Consider the following 22,879-nt stretch of genomic DNA (forward strand, 5'->3'; position numbering starts at 1 on the left):
TGCAGCTATATAGCTGAACATCAGCACGAGAAGTAAATTAATCCCGAATTAATGCCACTCATTTCACGTTACCAGGGTTGCTAGCATAGCTATTCTGACATTTGAGTTGCATTTGTATCTAAAATGAGGCAGATTTACTCATTAGCACAGCACACTAATTTTATTTCACAATTTTGGGATACTTAACTGATAGCAATCTCATGGGGTTAGAACTGCTGACAAAAAAAAAACACCACCACCTCCACGCAACTTAAACTTTCCAAGGAGCTGCAACATGCAAGTAGCAAATGCCTTGCAATCCTCTCCCCCATCAGCACTGGAAATCCCCTCGCTATTTTTACCTCAAATGTAATACCAGCACTACATACCCGACCTTGTTCTGCTTCACCCTGTTTTTCACGTAAAAAAGCCTGGTCACGTACAAACAAGTTAATGGAAGCTTTATTGCAAAGCCTGCCTTCTAGACCAAAGGAAAACTTTGCAAAGGACCTTTCTAGTAGACTAAGTTTTATCAGAAGCACCAGCATGTAGAAGCAGCCAGCTGGCAAATACACGCAATGTACTGAAACTGATACTTGCAGGTACACTTGAGTGCTTAAAACAGAGGCTGCTGATGCATCAATTAAATTTTAAAAATGCACTGACACAATGTTTTACACCAAACGCATACAAAATATAGAAGCATAACATTCAGAACAATACTAACTCGTGACATCAAGAGTACCAGAAACGGAACTTTTCGGCTTAAATTTGCTGACAGGAGGAAGCAAAGTGCAAACATCCTTGGGGCTGTCACAAACTCAGTGTAAAGCTACGTTAGTACAGCTTTTCAAGACACTGCAAAAATGGTACTGTATGTACTTCTTACCAAAAAGAACAAAATTTCAGCCTCAGGGTCAAAGAAACTCAACCCCAAATAGAAATTAAAGGATGCTCAAGTAAACCACTGAGTAGTAAGATAATTAAGGTGTCCTCTTCTGAGCAAAACAGTTTCTATGCTAATCATGCATACTTGGGAGCATCAGAAATTCAACATAATTACCCTTCTAAACTCTTACTTGAGCAAGTCCATTAAGTGCCTGATAAAATCTCCTTGACCAAGTAGTAAGTAGCGTCTCATGGCCTGCATGTGTTCCAGTAAGTTGTACTTCTTATTAAGGACATCCAGCAAGTATTTGCTGGTCTCAAAATAAGCTGCGTCAATTTTCTCCTGAAATGCATTTTCCAGATCTGTGAACAAATCAGCAGCTAGAAAAGAAATCAGAATTAAATTAGTGTTTTTTCAAACAAAAAAGAGGCAAACAAGCTTTGAAATTGAAACATACCAGCAGAGAAATTGCTATTTATTCTCATCCACTCTATTATACATTAGGCATAGCCAAAGTGAAAGCAAGTCTAAAGCAGCCCGTAGCTCTGCTTTTAATTTGTACTCAGCCTGTACTTTCCCATATGAACTCATTATTTTATCACTTCTACATAGAAAGTAAATTTCTTTTAGTTTGCTGAAATTTTTCAGTTTACAGAATCAAATTATTTAAAAGGCATCAAAAAGAGCAGAGTTAGAGAAAAGTGTTGGTGGAGGCAGATCTAAATTAGAAGTCACTTTTAAGGGCAGGAGAAAAAAATCTTCTAAGAATCAGTCAAAGCATTCAACAGAAAAGAGTTCCCACACAGAAGTCAGAAAGAGAGAGGAGGGAATATGTTTGCATTGTCTGGGGGGCAGTCAGCAACCTGGTGTTTTCTTCTCCACATATAATGTGTGGCAATTTGGGGGCAGAAGGTAGGACATAACTGTTTAGTAGGGAGCGTGTACAAGTACAAGCTTGTTAAGAAAGGGATTGTAACAATGCTGTTATGAGATACAAGAAGAAAAGCATGGCTTCTTCAGGCAACATGGAGCAAAACTCCAAATACTGGACTGCCAGGTGGCTTACCTACCTTCCACAGCATTATATACTCTCATTTTCAAGTTTTTAATTCTACAACAATTGCACTAAAAGGTAGAAACTAGAGGTCCAGGCACCAAATGAGTGTAAGACCACATGTTGCCTGCTCAAGGATTCATTTCAACCCATACTGCAGACATTAAACATTAGAACCAATTTTGACCTGTTGTTCTGCTGAGATTTATCATCAACTAGTAAACTGCTTTTAAACTAAGTAAATGAACAATTACTCTAACAAATGATTCACTGTTTATTGAGGGAGACCTCATAGTGTGTGGTTCAATGACTCACTAAGATTTCCAAACTCTCATTGAATAACCTGTAAAGCTCTCCGTGGGACATCAAGTGCAAGCACATGCAGAGCATTCACAGATATGCTCCTTGTATAAAGCATTGCTATGCTCAAGTTCCCTACACCAGCAGAGTACTACTTAGTCAGGTGAAACACATGAAACTTAGGAAATGTGAGAACTAATACAGACCATAGGTAAGGAGTCCCCAAAGTACTCTTTCTCCTGTCACTGACAGCAAACCAGGAGAGACAAATACCTCACCAAAGTCTCTGCTCACTCTGATCAAGGCAGAAGTCTGGTGTGATTTGACAAAGCAACTCTTGTATTGCTCACATAAGGAAGCACATAGCAACACCATACCCATGGCTGGGAGAAAGGGATAACTGTTAGCTGGTGCAAACACATTTGTCTCACTGGTACAAATGCACTCATCTCACTGCTATGGGGCAACTTGGCATTAAGAAAGTCCAGTCAAGTCCAGTTTTCTTCTAGCCTCTCCCCATCAGCAGATCCTGGCCTCTTAGCTGCTGTCTTCAAAGGATGAGTTTAAACGTGGCTGCTTGCACACACAGAGGTGTCAGCCATTTGATGTGCCTCATGGCTGGCTTTAGAGGAGAAAGGAAGAACTTCCAGAAGGGGAAAGTTAAAAGAAGAGTTTCACAGAGAGATCGCAGTAAGCTACAACACCCCAATGATCTGTTCCTGAATGTCTTTTCACAGGATGCTGAGAGCCTGAGAGCCAAAGCAGGAACAAACTAGCCTGCAGTTTGCCTGCATAGCTGTAATCCATCATGTCTGCATACACACACACCAGCACAGGCAATGCACCATCCCTATTTCAAAAAGGTTGCTTTCATCAACAAGAAAAGAGGCCTAGACACAAGTTTTTAAAGCTGTGTAAATTTATCTCTGGGCACAGTGGAAGACAGAAGTGGGTTTGGAAAGAAAAAGGCAAACAGCACTGACAGGTCTACGAGTTGCTACTGAATGTAGTGGTCTTGGGCAAATCCTGGTTGAGAAGTTCCCAAGCTTGAGGTTGGAGTGCCAGCTTCTACTCTGTCCTGCACCTCTGGCTTCCTGTTTTTAACACAGGTTCAGACGGTAGCTTTTCTTTTATACCATTCTTACTTCATCATCAAAAGAAAACCGAGGAAAGACGAGAAGTTTAAAACCATAAGCTCACAAAGTTGAATAAAGGGAAGTGTTAAGCCTCACCTGGGGAGGAACGACCCCAGGCATCAGGACACGCCAGGGGCCACCCAGTAAGAAAGTTGCCTGACAGAAAAGGGGGTCAGGGTCCTGGTGGACATACAGTTGAACATGAGCCAGCAATGGGCCATAATAAAGGCACATTTACCCTAGTGTTATCCTAGAGTGTATTAAACAAAGTGTTGCCCCCAGGCAAAGGGAGGCAATCTTTCCCCCCTCTTCACCTCTGGTGAAGCCAAACCTGGAAGTACAGTGTGCCCAGTTCTGGGCTCCCCAGTACAAGGGAGACATGGCCATACTGGAGAGAGTCCAACCAAGGGACACAGAAACAATGAGGGAATTGGGGACACCTCTCCTAGGGTGAGAGAGGTGGCAATTTTAATCCTACAGGAGAAGGCTCAGGGTGCACCTCAACGTCTTTGCACCCACCCCTTCAGGAGGGTGCAAAGATGATGGAGCAAAGAAGATGGAGCCGGGCTCTTTTTAATGGTACCCAGTGACAGGACAAGAGACAACAGACACAAACTGAAATTGAGGAGCCATCTGAACATCAGACAGCCCTTCTTCACTATGCAGATAGAGGTTTCCCCGATCTGGTTGTCCTGTCACGTGCCTTGGAGATCTTAAAAAGCTGCCTGGACATAGTCCTGGGCAATCTGCTCAAGCAAGAGGTTGAACCAGGTGACCTCCAGAGGTCCTTTCCCACCTCAACCATTCTGATTTTGTGATTTTGCAAGTTAAGATTCCAAAGCAAGTTAAAATTACAGCCAAAACCATGAAACGTTCAGAATTAAAGTGAGAAAAAGCACCCAAACTCAGTCTGACACTCTATCCTTCTGTCGTTTTATTAATTATCTGTAATATCTGAATTATTTATATCTGAAGTAATTATCTGAATTAATATCTGAAGTAATTATCTGAAGAGATGCTCAGTTTGTTGTCAGATGGCACAAACAAGGAGGACAGGATGCATTTCCAACATCGACACGATCAATGTGAGAGAAACACAGACACAAAAAAAATCAGAAAAGCATGGCCATAAGCTCTGAGTAAAGCGATAAAAGTAGTGTATTCCAATAATGTTTTTGCCTTTTTCAGGAGTGACTGGCAAGATGATGTTTCAAATGCTTTTACAGCCCTTATTCACCTCAGCCTGACCCCTTCTCTGCAATTTAAGAGCAGCCAGTTGACTAGGCAACCACTGGTACAAGAGAAAAAACACCCACCCCACAGCATTAGATGGAATCTTCTTGCAGACACGAATGTGATTTTATTATTAGAACAACTTTCATACATATGCTCATGCTAAAATGCTGTGCTGTGAAGAGTTAATATAAAAACTAATCCAAGGTTCATCATAAAAAAATAAAAGAAAAAAAGAAAAAAGAAGAACCTCACAAAGCCAGGGTTTTAAGTTAGCTATAATAACGTATTTGAGAGCAGGAGCAACACAAAGTATCGTACAAGAGGTCAAAAAGTGCAAAGAAAGATTTTCTTAGAAAACTAAGTAAAGAACTAGATTGAAAAATACTTGGCTAATGCATTTAACAAAAGCTGTATATACTAGCAGGACATCACTATGCTTCTAGAACCTACGTATTCAATAGCATCAGAGAAATGATCACAGTCATCTACATCTTAACCATTAGGCTCTCCTCGGTATATTAAGTAAGTTACAGGAAGTTAAAGTGAAATATCATTTCACCAGAAGAAACTTTCTCCCTGATGTAGCAGCATCATAGGCATTACCTTACCTTCTTTGCTAATTTTTAAAACCTCTAAAACAAGTACTTCCTATGGGTATTTGCTGTCTTTCATCATAACAATGCTAACTTGACTGTAAAGAATATGCCAAAGATTAACTATAAATGGCATATAAACGCTTAAGCATTTGAACTGAAATTTCTTCTAAATAATAGGAAATAATCTGAAGGAAGTCTGGAATTAAATTGATTTGGTTTAAATGTTCAAAAACCAGCCACTTCAATTTTAAATAAAATTCCAAAATGATTTTACAAGCCTCACACATACTCAATTTTCTTTTGGTGTATTATAGCGGTAGAATGAATTTACAGAAAGGCTTCCGTCCTGACTGCTTTTACTGTTCATTCTCTTATTTACAACTAATGGGTTTTTGTCGTTTTTTTTTTAATCACAGAATTAATTTACACTATTCTTCTAGAGTATTTGATGAGGAGGTGTCTCAAGTACTACATTCTCACAGAGGGACTCAAGAACATCCCTGCTCTCATCCTACCCACCTACCTGAAGTCATCTGAAAGCAGGTTGATCATGCCTGGTTTCATTCAGAAACCCAGTACATTAACAACCATCCAGCAAACCTATTAAGAAAATTAAACATGCTCATCTTCACACATTTTCTGTAAAATGCAAGTATCCATTAAAAAGCTATCTTACAGAGGCAAACAGGAGGGACTTTTGTACTCCTTTCCACCCCACTATCAAAAATGTCAGCTTATAGTCTAAACCACACAGTGTACAGAGATCAGTCCAAAGGGAAGGAGTTGACCAACACTGATACCCTACCACCTTTTGAAGATTCTGCAGACTTTGCCACAGCAATCATCTTTGTGGATGGAGTTTGATCATGACAAACTTGATGCAAGAAGTTTATGGATTTTCCTATAAGGAGGACCTGAAAATGAGAGATTTTTTTTTTTTAATTTTAATAGTGACTTGCATATAAGATTAAAAGCTAATAAAAAAGCCACCCACAACCAGCAGGACAAGAGTATTTTGTCACCTTTCTTCAATCCTAGCTTTATAATCCCAACCACAGCAACACAGAACTTCACTGCCAACACAAACCACTGTGAAACACAAACATTTACCCCCACAGGATCTCCTTAAACAAAGAGTATGGAAAAAATAAACACAGTCTTATAGTCTTCCTCAGCAAATAACTCTATTAATTTTGTTATCCTTAATATGAGTATGTACTGATAAATTTGGTCTCCATTTTCTTAATAAGAACCTAAATAGCAGCACAGACAAACAAATCATCAGAAAATTAATTTTTGAATACATACCTTTTTTGATTGCTCCATTGTAATAAAAGAAGGGATCATTGATTTCCTCAAAGTGTATTTGTCATGCCACAATCTATCAGTTTTCACTGTAGGATCCGAAGCCACAAAAAACTGTAGATTGAAATAAATATTTAAAAGAGGAAGGTAAACTCTCTCCCCGTTTTTCATTTGTGAACTACGAAAACTGAAAAAAAAATATTTCTTAGTTGTTCCTTTAACTAGAAAAGCTAAAGTTGTCCTGGAAGCTCATGTTCAGATTGGATCTTGTCCAAAACAAACTCTGAAGAAAAAAGTTGAAAATTGGACTCATATAATTTAATCTCCTCTGTACATTGTGAAACTTTGACTACCTCAAGAAAGATGTGCTATCCATAAAACATCCACTAGGAAATACAGAAGCATACATATTTCAGGCAATTAGAGTAGGAGAAAAATGTCAGAATATAACTGCAATATGCTTTTATTTTATTCATTCAATTTTCACTCACTCCTCTTTTGGACTTTTTCCTATTTTAGGAGATGCAGAATTGCAGAAAATAAGAAATCTTTCAGCAAGTGAGGAATCAAATGCCAAGGTCTCTCAGCTCTACGTAAGAAAATACTTTCATATGTAAGAAACTAAATCTACACAATTAGTTTTATTAAAATGAGTTGTGGAAAGATTCTGTCCTCATCCAGTCAGACAAGGCATCCATTTTTGGGACGAGAACTTTTTTACCCCCTCCAAATACCACTTCAAGCAAGAATGGTTTTTGTTTGAAAACCGTCTATGATAAATAGTAGCTTTCAATATACACATATCCAACAGTGATTTGCAGTATTAAGAACACCCTCAGAGCAAGCATATAAATTTTTAAGCAGACAAAGAGTTGAAAGCTAATGAATGATTTAAAAACAACCAAAACCCCCAACCTCTCAAGTCTGAGGGGTAGCTGGAAAGACAAGGCTACATTTCTACACTTTTGGACATAAAGATTCATAGATATTTTATGCAAGTCTGCTCAAGATGACCTTAAAGATCAGCCATGTGTGATATTTGTACTCATTTGAATTTTGATGGACAGTTTCAGAAATCAGACAGCACTTTCCACATCCAAGTCAAGTTACACAAATCCTTCTCAGGACCGGTCAATTCATTTTGAAAATGATTCTTTGGCTTCTTGGTACTAAACAAAATCTCAATTTAACAAGACTGTACTGATTGGAGATGGGAAAAATAATTGGGACAGCTTAAAACGACATAAACTCTTTAAGAAGAAAAGGAGTGTTACTAGAATGTGCTGTTATAGAAGTTACAACAAATACATGTAGATTTTCTAAAGAAAATCTGCAACCATACGCTGTTCTACCCCATTTGACAACCCCAGCTGTTCTACCCCATTTGACTACCCCATTTGTTGTTTATGAAGCTGGGGATAACAACAGGTAGTCAAAGCAGAATATTCAGTCTCTTACTTCAGAAGAGATTAAGCTTTTATCCAAATACACAACTTGCATTCTAAATAGTTAAAAAACTCTGTATACATTACTATTACTACACGAAGCAAGAAAGAAGACAGATGACAATTTCTTCAGATGCAAGCATCTACCCTTAATCCATTATTCTGCGTCTACTAAACAGACCCAGGATACGATTCATCAAAGACAACATAATGCATCTCCACAACATTTGGACACCACAAAAATAATCAGTCCATGAAGACGTGTCACGCTTCATGTTGTTATTGTATAATATGAGCAATTAATATATGTTTATATCACTGTTTATTTCTCCAGTTCTTCTCTAAGCTTCCCACAGACTCTCCCATAAAGCAAATGAAGAGATGAATTATTTCTCATATAAGAATTACCTCATGGTATGTATCTTCCAGCTCCCCGTCATAAATCCACCGATAAAGAAAATTCAGCACAGGATGGGATACCAGTCCAAGAATGTGCTGAACCAGAGACCTCATGTAGGGATCTCCTGTTTTAGTATAGGCATGAACTGCTGAAGCTAGTTCACCGCCTTTTCTCCCTGTAAGATCATCGGAGAGAGAAACAAAAAACATATGAAAGAAAAATATATACACTACACTTAAATTCAGCAGACATCAATTTTAACTACCCGCATGTCATTCAGGGCTTATTGAATAGTGATTCTAAAATGTAGCAAAAGTAAGTTTTTTTTTAAACATTGACTGGGAATGGTTAGCTTTTAAAGCATGAATCATTTATCTCACTGAAGCATTAAGCCTAGTTTTTTGACACATTATTCTGTCCAGTATATGGCAGCTTGGATGAATCCAAAATATACAGCGTCAGATCATCCACAAAGGTGGACTTTATGCTTCTTTTCTTCCCCAGCACGCCAATTAGAAGGGCATTAAATGAGCCTCAGCATTTGTTTCTTTCAGTCTTGACTTCCTCAGATGTTCTGTGTGCATCATAATCATAAACATCTTTTCTGCTTCTCTGTTAGTCTCCCCAGTAGCTCCCCTTTATGCAGGATCTTGTCATCTTGTAATGACATCTCCTCCCTCCAAGAAAAAAAAAATAGATCTAGAACTTCTTTTGCTGTTATGCTATACAGCTTAAGTGTTCCTTGCAGCACAGGTTATAGCATTCAAAGTTTTCATGAACGTCTTCAAAGTGAAGCCTTCTTTTTTTTTTCTCCCCAAATTGTCACCAATTTCAATAATTTCAATAAAGGTAGAACAGGTGATACAAGCCTTTTCAGTTAAGATGTACTTTCCTAAGGGCTGTAATCTCCATTTATTTTCAAAGACAGCCAAGCTGACGTACCCTCAAGAAGCAGCATAACTTATAGGTTGGTTAGTGGCCAAACTTTTGGTCAACTCCAACACCATTCCTCAGGTCTTTGTTGTGGATTGCTAGCACAGCCACATGCTATTTGCAGCTTTGTGAAGTTCTGTTGTTTCACACGAATCTGCAGAAAAGCTGCAAATCTCTCCTATACATGGCAACATGCATAGAGGAACACCAGTAACAGTGAAAAGACTGAGCCAGCCATTTTGTAGTATGCTAGTGGGATTTACTGCAGTATAATATTCTCTGAAAGGTAACTAAAATTGAACTGGAAACAGTATGAAAAGCACGTCCCCAAAATCTGAAGAATATCTTAAGCATGCCCTTATTAAAAACAAAAAAAGCAAGTTTAAGTGCATATTAACAGCATTGTAGTTGATTGTTTTCTGTTTAAAATGAGAAAAAGAGATACTTCTGAGGATTAGCTACTCAAAATGTTCAAAAACAACATTTACATCAGTAACATTATTGATATTTATAATTGGCATGCATAACCACTCAAAAGTTGAATAACTTCCCCCAAAATGGCAAATGAACATTAAACAGACCTTGGCAGTGATCAACAAGTGCTGCAAGGGTCTTTAACCTTATTTTAGGATCATACGTCCAGACTAGAAGACGACGAAGTGTTAAACTGCTCTCAAGTCCCAAATTCACGCCCTGATCGTCTTCCAATTGGAGCTGATCAAATTAGAAATAGATAGATAGATCAAGGAACAAAACTGGCAAGTACTGAAGCATGAAATGGTGTTTCATACTTTTTGTTCTGACATTAGCTCTTTATTAATACACTTGAAATACCCACCATTATATGTTCTCTTATAAAAATCATTGGTCCAAAACCTGAGAGCCACACAGGTGGAAACAGAGAATCAAGTGCAGCTGAAAGGATAGAGATGAGCAGAAGTGTAATAGGACAGACAGAGTGCAAAGACCAAGAAAGTTAAATAAACCAAGGTGTTAGTCACGAAAAGAGAGAAGGGCAAAGGAGAACAGAGATCCTGAAAGACAGCAAACACTAGCCAAAGAGATACTCAGAAAAGAGTAAAGGAAAACATCTGAAGGAAAACACGAAGGGTATAGGAGGTACAGTGTTTATTACTGCACAGACAACTTAACTTACTTTAGTTCACCATGGTACAAATTCTGTTTCATGTCTTTCTTGAAAAGCCATCAGAACTTAAATTAGCTATATAGCGAGATCAAGGAATTGCTACCATCAGTACAAACATCTATGGTGAGAAATAACTGTCACGATGTGACTACCACACATACGAGTATCACAACACCATGGAAAATACAAATGAATTTCTTGCATCCAAGATGCAGATGTATCGTACAAGCACAGATGGAGAAAGCAGGACAGGAAGACAAGCTAAGAATACAGAAGCAAGCAGTCCTAAAACAGTCCAATCAGATAAAGTCTTTGGAAAAAAAATGATTTATTTCTTCCTGTACACTACAACCAATTCATTCAACTTCCTGATTTTGCTTCCTAATCTAGCACATATTTTGTCAAATGCATTGGCTGAATTTATGCACATTTGATTTTTGGTTGGCAATGCTCAAGAACGTGCATAGCCACAAAGCGCAGAGAATGCTGTCAAATGCAAGCAGAATGAAAGCAGAGACAATTAGAAAAATCAAGAGCCATTTAGTCTAGCAAAACAGAAGAAAATAACTGCTAATAACACAGGTCTGTGTTATTGAAAAAAAAAAAAAAAAGGAAAACAACTCATCTCAGAAATACTTGGAACTTGACAATAATAAGGCAGATGTAAGCAAGAACTGCCCTTTGTCACTAGGGAAGAGATTTTGAAGTAACATCTTCATCATTAATGTGTATTTTTGAAAGGGCTGATAATTTGAAAAGAGTCTGAAAGGAAAAGACCTGAAAAACTTATGGAATAGTATGTGGTACATACAGGAAGACTCTTTCAGAGGAAGAAAATGTTTGGGGGAAAGCTCTGAAGATGTAAAATAAAGTTAGAGAGAAAAAGGTAACAGAGAACCCTTTGATGAGATTCTTGTTATGTACTGTGCCTGAACTGCAGCTAACTGAACTCCTAATCTAACAAGTTGTATGGACTCATGAATACAGGAATGCATTATGTACTCAATTCTAAGACACAATCCCCTATCTGGTGTCAAGGAATTAAAGTATAAAGTTTGGCAAGGCAGCATCTTTCAAAAAAGTAGATTTTTCCATCACTGTTTAAAATAGACAAGTCATCAAGCGCACCTTGGGGACATTCTGGTAGAAGTCTTGAGAACACTGACTTGTTTCTTCAAAATTTCTGTCCCATTGATTATGAACGTAAGAAATGCCACGCTCTGTCAGAACACTGTCTAGATGGACTATTGCTTTATCTCCAATAATAGCAAAAAAAAATGGTGTGCAAAAACATGCAAAGCTGACCCCTCTCTACACTCCATTCCCCTTAGGCTCCCTGCATCCCAGCTGTAGCCTTCTGCATGTCAGAGGACACGCCCTTGCTCACCCTTTTTAATGGCAGTTCACAGACCTGCCTGTAACACATTTGTCTAATCCTCTTTTCAATACACAGATACTGCCTTCTGCCACAACACCATCGGGAAGTACACTTTGCAAGATGACCACTCTTGTTTTGTACTAACCTCCTGCTCATTTCACAGAGTGTGACCTTTCCTCCCATAGCTGTTCATCAAATCCCACAACTTTGCATCTGGCTTGTCCTCTGTTAGCCAGTAAGTCTCAGCCACAGCCCCCCTGAGACTTTTCCTCTTCAAGCAATTCCTCTTCCTCTGCAATTTCACATCTGAAATCCTTCAGAACCCTTGGACAAAGGTCATTTGGTTCAGGTGAGTTATCATCATATAACAGGTATTTAGCCTAATGCTTCTTTAAGTGAATTCAACTTAATGAAAACTTGGAGCTTCTTGTAAGCAAGAAAACCTGTTTATATCAGATTCTTCTGTCAATGGCACAGGTAGGTGAGTGGGAAGATGTTTGAAAAGGTTCACTTGGGTGTGCACATCTCTACATGGAATGATAGCTCCAGTGTGTAGACTGCATACCAATACCTCTAATTCCTGAAAACACTAACTTACATATATATATATATATATATATATATATATATATATATATATATAACCTCATAATGGAATGAATATTATATTTGGGACAACTTGATTAAGTGGTTATCTCCCAAAGAGATTCTTCCAGGAAAACTGCAATTCTACAGGGAAAATGTATAGAAGAGAAAGAAGAGGCTTGTTCTGTTCTCTTTGGAAGGTACAGCAAAAGAAACAGAAAAACAGACAAGCTCCTTCTGAATCCTGGAAATGACACCTCTTGTCTTTACTTCATGGTGTTGCTGAAAAGTAAAGTTTGATAGGATTAAAGTCAATGCAGAAGAACATCAAGGTAGTGTGAGCGATCTAAAATAAGAATAAGCTGAGAGAGAATTTGCTATTAAAAAAATAGATAACGATGAAATAAGACAAAGGGATCCTAGAAGACACAGAGAAAGATCTTACTTGGTATGTTTGAGAAGAACAAAACCAACAAAACCAACTTTGCACTTCTTTCTACAACTGGAAAAACACCAGTGAAACCTCTTTTTGGTTTGCCTATGCACACAGCTTTTGCTTTCCCTATCAAACCATCATTAACCTGACTGACAAGTGTTTTTGCCTTCCGTTTTCTCTCCATCCTGCAAATGACAGGAGTGAGAGGCAGAATGAGTGCTTGGCTTCTTGCTGTGGTCAACCCAGCACAGAGGCAAATGTAGTTGTAAGGTGACAGTAGAACCTTCCGTTCCTTTTTCTCTTACACGCATCTCCTTCCATCAGACTCATCTCTCCTTTTGAACAGTTTAGTGGAGCAGGAAGGGTAAAGGGGTCTGAAAGATGTGCTTTAAGCACGTGTAATATTTTCATGGTCAAAACGTTTTGGAAGTTAGAATAAATCAAAGCTACAGCAACCCAAGAGACTGGACATATTATAGACAGAGCAGAAAATAATTACAAAAAGGTTAACCCGATCATAGCCAGGAAGAAAACATTAGTACAATGTTTTTCGGACAGGCAATCCAAAGTTAGAAATGTTGAGGAACTGCAAGTGAGTAAAAAAAGGATTAGAGGCTTTGAAAAATCATATAAAAGCTTATGATTTAAATGATAGGCTCTTCTACTTTGTTCTTTCAAATGGCATTTTAATTAAATATTGGGTTAATTCTCAGAATATTTTTTTTCTCAATTAGCAATAATGAATTCCCTGAAAGTCCCATATAAAAAAAAAAGCACATATCAAAGAAAAAAAAATTATTTTAGAGCTAGCATCTAGATGCACATACCTATATAAATTTGTGGACAAACTGCAGACTATCAGCACTGAGTTGGTCTATGCAGCACAGAAAAATAATATAACACTGAAGCATCTGACTCGATCAGCAGAAGGGACAAGGAAAATGCACAACCAGCCTCAGACAAAACAAAAAGCTGAAACTGTCCTTGTTACTAGCTACTGAACTATGCACTGCTTGAAATACAGAAGGAATGTTATTCACCCTTCACAAACACGTCATGCTGCTTGGGATTTGAATGATAAAAGTATCACGCAATGAAACTGACAAAGCGAAGCAAAAAGGGAACACAGAAACACAGCTTATATTTCTTGCTTATGTAGAACATCACATAACAGTGAATTTCTAAGAAAAAATATTCATTGATCTAAACATACGTATATATCCAACGAGTGCACATGTTACAGAGAATTGCATCCACTGTCAATAGCAACTGTTATACATCCCTCCCTTTCCAAAGGGACTCCTAGGTACTACCTTTTAGGAGTTGCTGTGCTTTACACTGTTTGAATTATAAAGTTTAATAAGAGCCTCCTAGTTTACCTGAGAATGCAAAACAGACAGAAGTCGGTAGTATTCTTTGAGTTCCTGATGTAAGGCTGCACAAAAACTCTGTAAGAGAAAGAAAAAAAAAAAAATCATCAGGAAATATCTTTCTGCTTTCATCTGGAGCAGCTCTTATCCCATCATCATACTCTGAAGGTAGTTAGAAGTGTCCTAAAAGGAATTGAGCTAAAAATAACATTTTTAGGGGACAAATCTTAGAAAATGTTCCAACATATAAGTGCTTCCACTGGAGATGCAGTCCTTTTCCAAGAACATGCACATTGTCGTGAGACTTTGTCATCATCTCAATAAAGATATTCATAATTACAATAGGGATGTGTAAATGGAAACATTACCCCGAAGAGCTTTTTTTGAGTTATGTAAAAGACACTAAGTGATAAAGTAATAGTTTCATTTTCAAAAAGGCCTCTAAAAACAGAATCTAAGTCAGGCAGCTGTCATCATATGCACAGTATAGACTACATGACATGAACTAGAAAACATAATGGTCATAAAAGAACACTCCCACTGAGTGCTGCTGGATCAAGTAATCTAAGCTTTTGGCTTTTTACCCATTGGCAGCCATGCAATGGGTACTTTTCACTTGACACTCGAGAAATAAATAATACTAAGTATAACCTAAGAAACCCATAGAATGGGTACTTGGTGTTATTTAAATATAAATATATAAAGATTTTTTTAAAATAATTCCTGACGGAATTCTTGTCTTAATGGACGGTGTTCTACAGTTTGGGAGACCTGTTGGTTTTTTTTTGGTTTTGTTCTTAATTTAGCAGATAGACTAAAAAAATCCTGCAACATTTTCTAAAATTGAATAAAAATACAGCTCATTAATTTTGGAAAAAGTTGAAAGTGTTTAACTTCAAACATTTTTTTGTTTGTTTGAGAAGTGCTTGCGTGCGCACAAATTCTTCAGAACTGATTTCTCAAACAATTCTCAGGTAATTATTTTGATATCTATTTTAATAGATTGCAAGCAGAATAGAGGTACCATTGTCATGAAAGCTTAAAACATCAAGAGCACCCAACCTTTTTCTTTTCTTTTTAAATTGTTTCCCCAGGCCCTTCCCCTCAACCCATTTTAAGTAATTTGGAAAAAAAAAAAAAAAAGAGAGAGAAAAAGAAAAACCTCACACAAACCCAAGAGCTTGAAGTAAAATATTTATTCATTGCAGCATGTACAAGGGAGAAATCACTACTACAAGCACAAGAAAAAAATATATCTTCTTTCCTGCTAAGACGCCTACCTGCTAAGATGCTAAGAAGCCTAGAAAAAAAAAATCATTAATCTTGTCATTGTATCCTTGATTGAAGAAAGAAAGTTCCTTTCTTCAATTCAACTTTATCACTTAGGAAGCAATACAAAATTCACTTTATTCCAGAGAATACTGAAGGGCAAAAAGAAATCCCCTCATGTGTAACTGCACTTTTCATTTCTTCTCACTTGCTTCTTCAGTACATTTTTGAACCTATTAAAGTAGCATTTGTCAAGACAGAGGGCAGAGTAGAGACTCCAAGAAAACATTCAAATATGCCATGTATGCATCTACAGAAAAAGTGAGGTCAGTACCACTGACTTCAGTGTTCAAAAGATTTAAGATGTAACCATCCATCTACTTTTCAGAGAAGTTCTGGAAGTTAAAATTTATATCCAGTACCAATTCCTGCATTATGAACTACAGATTTTTGTTTCCTAAAATGCCAAAGAAAACTGGACATTATCCTAGAATTCTGATTTCATCTACAGCAAAAGAGGATTCAGGAAAGAAAAAGGATGCTTGCTCAAGAGAGAAAGTTTAAGATGCCCATTACCTCAACTGGATATTTTTTCCAAATGGGTAAAATGTCAAAATATAAAGCAAGTTATATGTCATTACTGATTATAATTTTTGGTTTCTGAGGACAAAGTAAAACTTCCACACTAAGCAGCAAATGTCAAAGTGCAGTATATTGGTGTATCTCTACTTCAATAATTGTCTGTTCCTGTTATTTTGTTTGGTAAAAAGCAATCATCTTATCCTGCACATATCTTATCCTACATGTGGTTTAAACATGTGCTTAGACAAGTGCTCTTTTAAAGTAGTAACAAAATAATCTTCAGAATGCACAATATATTCTTGTGCACAAATTCTTAAAGCACCTTGTGCAGCACCTGAAATTGTCAGCTATAAAAGCAATGAAGAGCAGTAACACATACTCTTTTCGTCCAGATACTGGTAGTAGGAGTAGAAATATGTTTTTATTTGTACAGTTACACACTAAAAATATAATATATATTTGCCTCGAGCAAAATTAACAGCATTAAAGCTATGCAGATTCAGCTAACTAGCTGCACAGCCTTCTGCTCTGCTACGTATGATATCTGAGATACTGCACATTTAAATTCACTGAAGAATTAAAGTTCTCTCCTTACTGTAAGCTTGAAGATAAAAGGCAGAGACAGTAAAAATAAGCATAAGCAAGAAGTTACTAGATAAAGAATAAGAAACTTCACCCAGACAGAAGGTGGAGAGTGAAGAAAAATGCATATACAGTAACACTACTATATAAACCATGGAAATCAGCATTGGATCACTAGAAAAATAATTTATATGTAACTAAAAGGGTTACTTAGAATAAGAGACAGAAGGGAACAGAATAGAACATCAGAAAAGTAGGAAGCACTACAGTGTCTCTACTGACCTCTTAAGAAAAATTAGATTGAAGGGAGAAGCACTTCAATTTCTTTGCAGGTTAGGTAGGATGTTATGCCTAGAGGCAAGGACAACATTTCTGTCGACTCAGAAGGGATAATATCCAGTTTTACAGAGGAAGCAAGTGAGAGGAAACGGGAATGCCTTAGCAGTAAATGTGGTTTTGAGTATTACAGCAGCTGTGAAGTTACTGTAGACTACAAATCATGCTGATGAAACCTATAAAAACAAAATTTGACATTCTTTTGATGCTGTATTCAAAAGAAAGAGCAGCAGATAACAGGGTATTTGCATTTTCATGTAGTTAGTGCAGTGTTAACACATGAGCAAAACATTAGCTGACAAGACAAGAGCATCTCCGGCATAGGTCACCTTAACAACTGAAGTAGTGATTAATTAGCTTCGAAATGTCACCATCCCACTTAAGCAATGCTTTTGTTTATAAAAATGCATTATCGCTTCAACAAATATGTGAAATTCAGAAAGAAGGAACCTATGCATGAGACCTTCCAGCTATAAATGAAGCAAGTCCTTCTCAGGACCATCAAGGGCAAATGCCTTTCCCTTGCCTTCAGACCCATACCAACAGCAGCAGTCCACGAAAGGTGTAAATGAAAGGATGAATGATCCAAGCTACAAGTTCTCCAAAGTTTACCCACCATTCCAGCACTGCATTTTACTCAGCAGCTTCTAAAGGAAACAAAACTAAAATATTGTAGCAAAATCAGTTTTCTTTAGCTGACCTACCTGACCCACAAGTCCAAACGCACGATCCAAACTCCTCTGGTCTGTGTATTTTCTTATTTTATTATGTAGCCATCCCAACTCTGCGAGTCTACTTGTAGTATCTCTGAGAGATTTGGACAAGCTCACCTACAAAATTAACAGAAACAGAAGTTGTAAGTTGAAGTCAAATCACACCACAGAAGTCTTTCTTCCACATAAAACAAGACAACTCAGGAAACCATCATATTAACTTCTACAGCAAAGACAGTGCCAAAAAACACAGGCAACCATGTAGTTAGCATAAAGTTTATACACATAAGCCATGGAAAGAAAGCAGCAACAAATATATTACTGGCAACTTCAGGATCTTCCCTTTTGGGAATCTTAACGTTACAGTATTCACACTGCACATTTCTTGTACATTAGACAATTATGACAGTAACAGAAAGGTGATTCAGAATCACACTTCATCTTATCCTGATATGCTGAAAATATCAGGTCTCTAGAAAAAGGTGTCAATGACCGAAGCCAGTAAAGAAACCTGAAGAAAACAATTAGTTACTACTACATGTGAAATAAATCTTTAATAGAACATAAATGACCCGATGCCAGACTAGGCATCAGGAACCAAAACTTACAGAATCTGAATTCCAAGTTTAACTCAGATGCACCAGTAACAGCTTTACAAGTTGTTTAATCACGAGTATCTCTGAGCTTTTCTAGTTTGTTCCTACTTTTCTTTTATACAGTATCTCAGTTAATTCTGCAAGCCTGCCTTAGTTCCCAGCAGCCTATTTAACAATTACTCTCTTCTTAAACAGTACATTTCTTCCTTCAAATTACCAACACGTAAGATGCTGCTCATCCTCTTGGTCCTGCCTAGGATCTGCTTCTACCCCATTTCATCACATTGCCCAAGAACACACATGAATGAGTTTGCAGAATTTTGTTTGACAAATAAACCCAAAGAATATGACTTATCCATTAGGCCAAGAGGCAGAGATTGACATTTGCCCATAACACTTGGTCCTACCTGATCTTTACAGACAATTTTGACTTGGAGAGCTACCAGAACAGTCCAAACAAAAGCAAGGAAGGGCACTAACGAGCCAACTACAGATCCACCTCACTCATTAAGCCTTTTAGTTAGCAGTACATTCTCCAAGATAAAAATCAGTTACCGAGGGGGATAGGCACAGCAGTGTGGACTTGAACCAGGCAGCACTGCTTCATTGTAGGACCAGAGTTCAGCCCCTGACTCTTTTGTTTGGTTGTACAGACCAGCTTTCACTACTTGAACAGTTTCTGTAGGATACACTATGATTTGACATAGACAGAAATACTGTCCACGGTTATAACCAAAGTGATGACATAAGAGCTATTTAGAAATCTACCATTAAGGAGTGCTTGGCAAGCATTAAGCACAATTAGACATCCTCGAGAATCAAATGAGGAAGAAGCAAAATTGGCTTAGAGTTATTATATGTGTATCTGTTAGATACAATCGGAAGCTGCTGGCTTACACAGTGCTGAAAGTCACCAGCAGACTAATAAGAAGATTAATCCTAGAAAACATTCAAGCAAGAATCAACAGATTGTCAAGTATGTTACTTTCTGGGAATAAAATAATAGACTTTGAGTAATATTCTTTTAAAAATAGAAGACTGCTTCTTTTCTGTGTTCAAACTCATGCAGCTGTGGGAAAACTATGTGCTTTGACTTTTTTTTTTTTTTGCCAAACATGCAGGCAACACGACCAGAGTAGGTATGATCTTGCTACTCCTCATTCATCAGGACAAGTTCCACCTGCAGGTCATCAATGTAGTCTTCACTGTAGCTCAGTACAAGTGCCAACAAAGAAGGATGGAAGACAACTGACTTCACAAAAATAACCCAAAAGACACTGAGGTCTCAGGAAACAGCATTATTGACCAGAAAGCACCTGAATAACCAAACTCCCTGTATTAGCATAATTGTGAGATTGAAGTGAAACAATTTTTCACCTCAAACTAGCCTACTGGATGTGGAATTTATGCAGAGAAGTAATGAGCGATACCACTTACTATGTTTTCTCCACATTCCTCTAGAAAAATCCATTACCCTATCTTTCCTCTGCCATATATAATTTAATCTATATACAGAACTTAATTAACACAGTGAAGGTGTTGAGGAATTACAAACTCTGCAGCATCTGCAGGTGTAGAAGATGTCATCCTTAGCAATACATTTATTAACAAGATTTGAATGAACATAAGGTTTCCACTACCCTGCCACTAAGCAGCCCTAAAAGTCATTATAAAGCTATGAGGGGAGCAATTACGTATTTCACTTTTTGCTATTATTACAGAGAAAAACAGGCAGTCAGTTCAGATATCATAAGTCTACTGTGCTCTTGAACACGAAGTGACCCCAAAGCAGCTCCCAGCTATTTTGGGAGTAAGTGATATTGTCATAGTATAAAGTTCCTAATGCAATCAGAAGCACTGTCTTCCCAATCGAACAAGAACATGAAAAGCAATTAGTGAGCTGAAACTGAATAGTGATGCAGTATCCTCTAAATACTGAATAGTAAGAAGATACTAAAGCAAGTAGCACCAGCTGCATGGCCTCATCTGATCTCTTTTAAGTTGTAATCAAGTCCGTAATACCAAGTGCCTAGCATACATGCCATTACTCAGGCTGCTCATTTTTATCCAATAAAAACGTGGTCAAAAACCTGCATCTGCTTGACATTCATTTTTATATACTGATGAAGGCAAATGATGACCAAAATACTCAAATTAAGCCATTAACTTAGAAGTCTTTGTACTGGCTTAATTCTTGAGAGTCTATCTTGGTAGCTAGATCAGGTCAGCTTGGGTACTACCTCTGGACAACATATGAAATGCAGGTTTCTTTCTTGGACCTAACCCAGCCAATTATTTTTAAATTAATAACAGCACATTTATATTGCTCTTTAAAACAGAAAGATGTAAGAACTTTCAGTCCTCACTATGATAGCTATAGTTGTTCCCCAGTCTTGTGCCTTCACTCACAGCAGCAAGGATGAAGCAGTCAGGACTAATTCCAAGGTCCAAAATTTCTTCAATTCTAAACTCTGATATTATACTTCCCTAGTATAATAATAGGCCTGGTATCTGTTTCTGTGCCTATTTCTATGCACGTGTACGCACAAAAGTTCGGACTGAGCACTATGCTAACAGCAACAGACATGTTCCTTTCAATCTTTCAGCCACAACATAAAATATTAGAATTCCACGTGTTTGCCTCCAAATGTTAAAGTAGGCAAAAGCACACACAAATTTCAACCATCTGGGTTTCCTTGTCATCCTCCAAAAAAGGCAATTTTGTTTCATATCGCCCCTGCATTTGTTTGATGGTGACTTTCCTCCATCCTGCTGAAGGCATCAAAGAACTGTGTTTGACTGAAAATAGAAGACTGCTTAATAGTAACTGAAACTACTCTGTTGTTCAAACAAAAAAGGGCGGGGGGGTGCAGAGCAAGTAATGACTTCGGTTAGTATTTTTTATCTACATAATTGTTGTTGCTATTCTTGTCTTACACACCACTCTGCTGACATATGAAAGACAAGTCCCCATACAGTACCTTTCCCTCTACTTTATAGCAATTTTCAGAATTGCACATTTTGATGTTTTTGCCATCTATTCCCTGGAAGACATACAAAACATCTCTTACAAGGTTTGCTTCAGTTATTTCAACAGAGCCTAGAAAGAAAAGAAAACAGGATTTAGATTTGGTGGGACAATCAAGTTGGATCACTGATTCAACAAACTATGTAGATGCCTAGCAAAAAAAAAAAAAAAAAAAAAAAAAAAAAAAAAGGAAATCAGAAAATCTGTACATATAACCTATAACCTGTAATTATATTTTTTTTTTCTGACATTTAATATAACAAACTGACAGGAAAGCTGGTAATTCCCCGTGCCTGCCTCTACCAATACCTTGAATTGTGTCAGATCAGGTCAGCTAGTGTGACATGGGGCATGTTGTGTTTTAACAAACACTTCAGCGAGTTCTTAAACTTGTTATCTTCTCTAATTCAATCACCAGAACAAGTTCTGAGGCAAGCATCACAGTAACTTCACCTTTCTTAATCAACACAGTTGAAGCTTTTAGTTTGGACTTAGAGAGGAGAACATCAGAGTTAATTCAGAATGGAGAGCTGCCTGTTTAAAAGCATTACGCAATGCTGAACACCACTGTTCAGTATAAAAAGATTAATCAAAATCAGACTGCCAGCTGCGTAACAGCTACAGAGCTAGCAAAGAGAAAAAAATAAATACAATTAATGAATCTCTGATTTAGTAAAACTATTGCAGCATTCACGGAACCACAGAAAGGTTTGGGTTGGAAGGGACCTTAAAGCCCACCCAGTTCCACCCCCCTGCCATGGGCAGGGACACCTCCCACCAGAGCAGGCTGCCCAAAGCCCCATCCAGCCTGGCCTTGAGCCCCTCCAGGGATGGGGCAGCCACAGCTTCTGTGGGAAACCTGTGCTAGTGCCTCACCACCCTCAGAGTGAAGAATTTATTCTGTATGTTTAATCTAAACCCACTCTCTTTTAGTTTAAAGCCACTCCACCTTGTCCTATCACTATATTCCCTGACAAAGAGTCCCTCCCCAGCTTTCCTGTAGACCCCCTTTAGGTACATTCTGCAGTCTTGCTCATGTAACTAGTTAAATGCTAGATTACATTTGAGATTTGGGATACTAATTGATTTACAGGAAATAAAAGATTGAAGAAGATGCTATGCAGGTTCCTGCAACTATTCCCACATTTTCTGGGATAGACAGCACCATCTACTTTTGTGACTTCATTTACAACACCAAGACCGTAGGGATTTCAACTCTCCAGTTGATAGTAATCTGGAAATTGAGATGCTTCAACATACTTCTTCCAAATTTGACAGCACTCTTATTCTCATCAGTCTGCCTCCCAAACAGATCCCAGCATAAAAACAACAACAGTAACAACAAATGGTATTCCTATTTTGGCAAAAGTAGCCATCACCTTAAGATGCTCTTTAAAATTCACACTCCTTTCATAAGTCCAAGATGTACACAAGAGTGGCTAGTTCCTTTTAGGACGTCTTAGTGAAATGGTAGAAGATTAAAGTGCACACTCCTTTAATTGCTAAATTGTACAACAATGCTCCTGATTGCACTGTCTGCATAAGTACAGTTATACGAGAGCTCTAGTTAACAGCAACAAATTT

The 22,879-nt window shown here is 37.7% G+C and overlaps 1 protein-coding gene across 2 annotated transcripts in view; it reads right to left on the reverse strand.

Annotated features, from left to right (window-relative positions):
• Nucleotides 1–22,879, reverse strand: part of TUBGCP3 (tubulin gamma complex component 3) — a 53,019-nt gene that overhangs the window by 9,757 nt on the left and 20,383 nt on the right. Inside the window, exons 7-14 of one of the 2 annotated variants that reach the window (XM_084306987.1) lie at nt 21,249–21,367; nt 17,663–17,788; nt 14,199–14,267; nt 9,855–9,987; nt 8,349–8,515; nt 6,499–6,609; nt 5,999–6,104; nt 1,059–1,248 (exon numbers count right to left, since the gene is read on the reverse strand). In XM_084306987.1, the coding sequence (XP_084163113.1) occupies nt 1,059–1,248; nt 5,999–6,104; nt 6,499–6,609; nt 8,349–8,515; nt 9,855–9,987; nt 14,199–14,267; nt 17,663–17,788; nt 21,249–21,367 (1,021 nt within the window). Of the gene's footprint in view, nt 1–1,058; nt 1,249–5,995; nt 6,105–6,498; nt 6,610–8,348; nt 8,516–9,854; nt 9,988–14,198; nt 14,268–17,662; nt 17,789–21,248; nt 21,368–22,879 lie in introns of both variants that reach the window. The other variant, XM_084306986.1, reaches the window with a different exon arrangement.

This window comes from Netta rufina, assembly GCF_964035555.1.
Source record: "Netta rufina genome assembly, chromosome: 1".
Classification (NCBI taxonomy): domain Eukaryota; kingdom Metazoa; phylum Chordata; class Aves; order Anseriformes; family Anatidae; genus Netta; species Netta rufina.